Raw genomic sequence first — 7,197 nt, 5'->3', positions numbered from 1 at the left:
ACGGGGGGGGGACATGTCCCCCCAATTCTGAAAAAAACAATGAAATTGGTCCCCCCCAAATAAAAAAATTACCCTAAAATTATCAAAATTGAAACAAAAATGTGTTTTCAGAACTTCACATTCTTCCACATTTTAGATTCACATCTAAAAAGAAAATTATTTGAAAAATGGTGGAACAAATAATTTTTTGTTGGGTCAAACTTGTGTTGTGTTTATTGTGCTCTTAGAAAACTGTGGTTTTTTAGAAACTGTTTTTAAACCAGCATAACTGGCAGATTGTAAAAACTTGATCAGTTAGTTTACACAAACTTGGTTAGGGCCTTCATGACATCGGATCTGCACCCCTGAACACAATAAATTAAAGTCTCAAAGAAAATATAATTCTTTACATCCACATTACAACAAGTTTGATCTGCTTTGTGCTGTTGAAACCCTCAATAAAGATCATGTAAATCCTTAAGTCTTAGCTTTATTGAATTATTGATATGATGCTAAATTGACAAGAAGGTTGTTCTGTATCAAAGTGTCTACTGTACTCTATATGTACTCTTTTCCTGATTTTACTGTATTGTATTTTAATTTTTGAATCTGACCACCATGTGAAGCCAATAGCTACATAAGCATAGACACACACACACACACACACACACACAAATTTACTCTTAATTTAAGCAGTGCTGCCCATTATCACATGTCCTTTCTTAGACTGAACTCTCACTGTCTCTTGCAGTTTCCTCATCCTGCTTGTGGCTAAATCCACTCTCTGCCAACCATTATCACCAGATCCATGAAGATAAACCATTCGGGGATAAGCCAACTAGTAAAAGACGGTCAGCTGACCTGAGACCGTCTTTTATTTCATGTGACCCAGGCTGGTCCTGGTCCTATAAGGGACTCAATAGGTGTGCTGTTGTTCAGTTTAAATTGTTTACCTAAGGGGAAAATGATGGCCTGAACCTAAAAATTGCTATCAACAACACTCAATCTAATTTCAACAACAGTATGTCTTTTCCCCTGTGCTCTTGGCTGAACTTAACAGTCCATCCCCCAGTCACGGGGTTGACTGTGGCCTGAATAATTTGAGATGCGTACAAGCAAATTGAATTTCATAGCAGTTCTTCCATTTTGAACAGCACATGCTTGAGACAGAGCTTCTTCTATTTGCAGATGTAGAGAGCGCCTGGTAACTGTTGCTACCCAAGTTACATCTTTCAATTTAGCTAATAATATAGAGCTATTATCAACACATCATTACTCATATTAACCATGTCAACATAGGTGTCTGAATCACAGCTTTAACATTATGGCTCATTCTTGTTTTTATAAACAATCTAAAATTATACTTGTAGGAGCAGATAGCTTAAAGTAATTTCCATCCAATTTTTAAGAAAAACTCAAATGTTACACATGAACGACAGAGCAGTTGTAAACTTTCCACTCATGGCTCTAAAGTTTAATGCTGTATTTTAATGTTAGGATATATATATATATATATATATATGCCTGATAGCTGATTATGACATTTTATATAAAAATTGAAAGTTATATGGAAATGTTTACATTAACATTAGCTGTCATGTTAAGCAGATAACATTAATTTAGCATAAAATATCTAATACAGTAAATCTACTTAGTGGTTACTGTGAGGAACAGGGCTGGTGAGGTTGGCAGCAATGTTTGTTTCAAAATAAACAGACGTCAATAGAGCTCTCCCTTCTTATCTCTTCTCCTCACACTGTTTCTACACTGTCTCTGTCGTCATAAGGGCAGTGCCAATGCTGCGTAGCATGTGAGTATTTGGATCTTTTTGTGGGTGTGTCAGCCTGCTTGTCTGTGTACATGATGAGGTACAGTCATTAGAGCCCTGAGTAAAAACATCCTCACCTTACAGCACAATGAGAGTATGAGCGAGATGCTGTGGAAAAGTCATCCTCACTCATTTTTTTACAGAATGCCCAAGAGCTTTTTAAAAACTGAAAGCCAGAGAAGTGAAGAAGGGAAAAGACACATATGGCATACATGGGTAGGACTCCAAGGTGGAGTTTTGTGGCCAGTAGGGCTCACTCCTCTTCCAGTCACAGGAAGCCAGTAGGAATGAGAGGAATGCAGTCAGGCAATACGGTGATGGAGGGAGCAGCAGTTGCAAGGCAGATTGCCAAAAAGGGTGAAAAAAAAGGAGGGAGTTGGGGAAAAGATAGGGAGAGTGAGAAAGTGATTACAGAGTGAAATAGCCTGGGATGCGAATGATTTAGATGCACAATCAGGCAAAAGCCAACATTGGGATTGCCTCCAGAGGCACGCAGTCATGCTCACATAACAAAACAAATGGCCAGCGGTGGCTTTTGTTGTTGCATGTGGTGCGAGTGTAACTGTTCTCTCTGATATTGACAGTTTGATGTGGATAATGTGCTTGATATTGGAGTAGTCACTGACGGAAATGCCACAGAACATTAGTGTGACCCATGGAATGTGTGGAGTTATCAGCCGAACAGATTTCCTGGTAACGGGTGGAGGCTGGGGGTCCGCAAACAAGAATTTGTTTTTTACTATGCAGGGGGTCATCCTACCTTACACACGCACATGCAGAGGCATGCACTGACATGTAGACAGCACACTCAGACACAGCTTTTCTTTCTTTTTTGCTCATCTATTTCAGTTTGACAGTTGAACTGCCATTTTACTACTGTGTCAGGTGTACTTTTTATGTTTGTTGTCAAGTCAAGTCAAAGGCACAAGAGGGCTTTACAATATGTACAACATATCAAATCATCTATCCTTAAACCCTTGTTTCAGATGAAGAAAACACCACAAAAAACATTTTACGAAGAGAAAAAATCCTCAGGAAGAGCAATAGAAGAGAGATTCCTCTTCCAGGTCTGACAGACATGAAATTGGTGTAATTAATACATACAAAGTAGACAGAATTTGTATTAGTAGTAAACTGATACCCATCTCAGTTTCTAAAGACCTTTTTTTTTAGCTCATTGTTTTGCTTATACTGCAATACTGTTTTGGTTGATTCTCACTGCTCTCATCAACCCTGTTTCCAGCAGCAGCAGACAGCTTGTTTTTTTTATTCATTTATTTATTTTTAGCAAAAAGGCTCTGATAAAAACATTGTTTTGCAGCAGTCAGACAAAGTTACAGTAGCGATTAGACAGTAAACATAGTGGAGAATTTAGCAGCTAATTTAGCAACTAGAGTTAGTGGAGACCAAAGCATGTTTACCACAATATACAGAAGAAAGAAAAGAAATCCAATCAAACTAAGAATCTAAAGATCATTGCTTTGTTGTATACACTGAAGAAAAAAGTTCCATTACGTATGTAAAACAGTGGTTGTGGTAATGCAATGTTTTTTTGAGTTTTCCCACACTTAGCCTATTATAATAAAGACCAATGCAAATGTTCAGGTACGCCCAGCTAAGCTCTTGCTAGCAGTTGTGTGGTAACTTTGAACCAAGAAGGCGCTGGAGGCTGCTTGCAGCAGCGGGTAGCCTCTAAAGCCTTTCCATTCCCAACAGCAAAGCAAAGTGAACCCACAGAGAGGATAGACAGCCAGCGCTCGCCTAGTTTCTCTGGAAACTGACTGTGATGCTGGAAAGTGTTGCTTTACGACGCCTTCACACTCCTGTGTGTGCATGTGTTGAAAAAGGTCAAAACAGAGTTCAGAACAGTGTGTACCCCTTTGAAAACGTTTGTGACGTGCCTTTTGAAGTATGTTGTACCAAAAAAACTGCCAAGAGGTGTTTTCACTGAGGGTCTTGTGAACTTAATGCTCATTTTGAAAAAATCTTATGAATCTGTCGAATATTGTAAGACAAATTAAGAACTTTTAATGGGTTAAACATATATATAGTAGAATATCAGAGAAGCAAAACATATTCAAAAGTCTTTTGTGCCATTTAACTCATGGCCTGAAACAGAGAGGAATGTGAAAAAGGCAACAACTTATCATCAACATTTACTTTATATTTCCTACTACACGTGGTTTCCATCTCTGTACAGTACTTTCTGAAACTACCTAGTTAAACCACTTCCTCCATGACAAAATGTTTATAACAGTTTTTCCCTGTACACTTAAACCTTCCCATGGCATTCAAATTAGATACAATTCTTGCAGTAAAAATACTTTTCCACAAGGGGGTGGTACTCAAATAAATGACTGCATCAATTGTTTGTTATCTAAACACAAACAACAGCCTGTTGGAAGAGTTGGAAGTGAAGTTACTATTCGCTGCTCATTAGTATCATGCACACCAACCACTGAGTTCCTTCTTCATCCCTTACAGTGCTCACTTGACCTCAGTTGGCAGCCTCTGCTGTAATGAAGAACCCTCCTAAGGACTTAATGAGACGTGATCTGTTTTGGATAACCATACTTTTGACCTACTGTTACTGATCTGTCCTTCAGCAATTGGAATAATTCAGTTTGGTAATTGAAAACATTAAAGAAGGCTTAAAGTCTGTAGCTACACAAGTGTCTCGTCTTTTGAAACTGAAACGCACAACATTGCTCCCAATCCTTCTTTGCCCCCAGTTGACACCCACTCAGCTTGATCTAGACCCCTGTGACGTGACTTTCTTACAGAGAAATAGTCTGATTCAGTGACCCTGAGAAGGAGAGTCCCTGAGGGCCACTTCCAGCTGACTGTGGACTCTTAACCTACTGCCCCTCAAACCAAACAAACCCAGAGTTTGATGATTTATCACAATGACAGAACCGTCAAGTTCATCAAGTTATTTTTGTACAGTTTGCACACAACATGTCTTTGTTTTCCACCAATAAAATCAAATATGGCTTTAGTTTTCAACATTTCTCACTTTTCATTATCGATTAATTTACCAAATATTTTCTTGATTTATCAATTAATCTATAAAATGTTAGCAAATACCCATCACAAGTCCCCAAGATGGTCTTTAAATGTCTTGTTTTGTCTGACCAATTGTCCAAAATCCTAAGATACTTTTTACTATAGTAGAAAAAAATTAAATCAATCAACTATTTGATCAAGTACTAACCATTTCAGCTCTCTTTCTAACTATAAATATGTGAATCACACAATATGACATACAGTGCTTTTTTTGCTAATAGCCTAACAGAAAAGATAACAGAAGAGAGACAGAAGTAATTTCAATGGCAAATGAATTCTGAGACACATTGAAAGTATTAATTTGATTATCAGGCAACCTGAGAGTGATCATGCTGCAATCCTAGAATTTATTAAAACATATACATAAGACATACACACAAAATGTGTATATGTCTGTCTGGATAGGGTGCCATCTATCCAGAGTCCAAGACTACTCCAAGTTCTACTTTGAAAATTTGTCTGTCAGTATTAAACTCCCTAAAACAGGTATTTGTGTTCATCACTGCAGGACCAAATGCAAATAAACCATAAATGTCATCAGTTAATCCCCCATTATTTTCAGAGAGTAGTTACAGTCTGATTTATGGCCCAACAAACCTGTAGACAAGTCTCTAAAAATGGAGCACGGGAGAGTAAAAATAGAGTGAAAGTTTAGTGTTTTGGGCGAGAGAGCAAGCAAAGGCTGAGGCCAGCATTTCATCATATGCAGCAAGTTTTATGCACAGTGCACAAAAACAAGGAGGGACGGGGTGAAAACCTGAACTTGCTACACAGCAACCTCTACTAACTTTGTACCTATCTTTCTAATAATTTCTGATCTAATAAGGATGTTATAAGCATGTGGCAGTGGTGATGTGTTACAGGGTCTGTGCTACAGGTCCAGTCCAGATCTTTCTAAAAAATAAGCATAACACAAGCAAAATTTGACAACAAAGTATGTCAACATTTTTTAAATCTTTGCTCCTTGCTGGTAGTGTCCTGGCTTGAAAGTATTCAGTGCAAAGCACAGCCAGTGTTGTGATAGCAACTTAATTAACTCTCACTGTGTCAACTAAACGTCTCTCCAGCCTTTTTCTGAACAAGTTCTTTCTCTCATCCCTTGTCTTTCTGTTCGTGTTTCCTGCCGTAAGAGACTGTTGTTATGTGTCTCCTTATTCTTTGCACTCTATTACTTTTTGTGGACAGACTAGCTCTCCAGAGTGGGTGGGTCTGTTTCCAATTTTCTCCCCTTCCCCGTCCTTAGAAACGACACTTCCAAAACCAAAAAAATAAGATACAATTTTTTTTCTGTTGCTCACCACAATGTTTGTCTTGCTCGTCATGATTTTTAAGCATTTGCAGTGATATCAATGTATAAGGCAGATACTACATTAAATCCAGAACAAACCCAAGCTTCTCACAGCTGAAGCCATTCAAAGCTGACCATCTGCCGGTACAAACAGTGAAGATGAACCAAAGAAACAACTGAACCAATAATCTTTCTTTTGGGCAAAACTGTGTCCACATCTGCAAAACTACCAGAACTGTTAAAATCCTCTCTTCAGTGTATAACACATATAAAATCCCAGTGAAATACAGTCACTGATGGACAATTTTTTTTAAACAGCTGTTACACATTCTTTCACAGATAGATATATTACGTGCAAACGTGCAATATTTCCTACCGGTTTTGTGTGCTGACATCCAGTGAGAGGTCCCTCCGTGCTCCCACAGCAGTTGAGTCAGTCAAAGAGGCAGCAGTCGGACAGACTTGGAGGCTCAGGGAGAAGATAGATCCTGCTTTGACAGGGGAGTGGTGCTGCAACGCTAGAGCCGAGGTGTGCACTGACAGAGGCATTCACAGTCAACTGCTTGACACAACGCGCTGCCTTTGACTTTTCTGTGTCTTGCACTTCCTCTCATGCGAGCTTAACTATATCTCTCTTTCTCTTTCTCTCTCTCTCTCTCTCTCTCCTGTAATCACTCCCCCTAATTCTTTTTTTTTAAGAGAGGACACAGTTGCTCTGCCCTATCAGCCCCCTGTAACTTCTTGTCAGTGCTGCCCCTGCACCAGAAGCTCCGGGGATGGAGGGGGGTTGTGGAGGTTGTGTGTATGTCTCTGTGTGTGTGTGTGTGTATGTGTGTGTGTGTTTGTGCTGGAGGGAAAGAGAAAGAAAGAGCGACAAATTGTGTAGCTGCTCGTGTCTGACAGGCAATAGCAGGAAGTGCTGCTTAAGGATGCACAAAGTACACGGGACAAAAAATAGAAAACTGCATCAAGCATTACACATGTTAAAAGAAATATTACAATGGTATTATACTGTGCTTGTTAAAGTGAGACCAAT

At 39.0% G+C, this 7,197-nt stretch overlaps 1 protein-coding gene across 1 annotated transcript in view; it reads right to left on the bottom strand.

Moving 5' to 3' along the window:
- LOC118328011 (histone deacetylase 7-like) overlaps positions 1 to 6,896 on the bottom strand; it is a gene marked incomplete in the record, with an annotated part of 37,831 nt that extends 30,935 nt beyond the window's left edge. Inside the window, 1 exon segment of the mRNA XM_035661596.1 lies at positions 6,538 to 6,896. Within this exon segment, the coding sequence (XP_035517489.1) occupies positions 6,538 to 6,556 (19 nt within the window).
- Positions 6,897 to 7,197: the final 301 nt, after the last annotated feature.

The sequence above is a fragment of the Morone saxatilis genome, unplaced genomic scaffold (assembly GCF_004916995.1).
Source record: "Morone saxatilis isolate NCDOM2014 unplaced genomic scaffold, NCSU_SB_2.0 Contig18, whole genome shotgun sequence".
Lineage (NCBI taxonomy): Eukaryota > Metazoa > Chordata > Actinopteri > Moronidae > Morone > Morone saxatilis.
The sequence above is the reverse complement of the archived record's forward strand: the minus strand, read 5'-3'. Positions and strand labels throughout refer to the sequence as shown.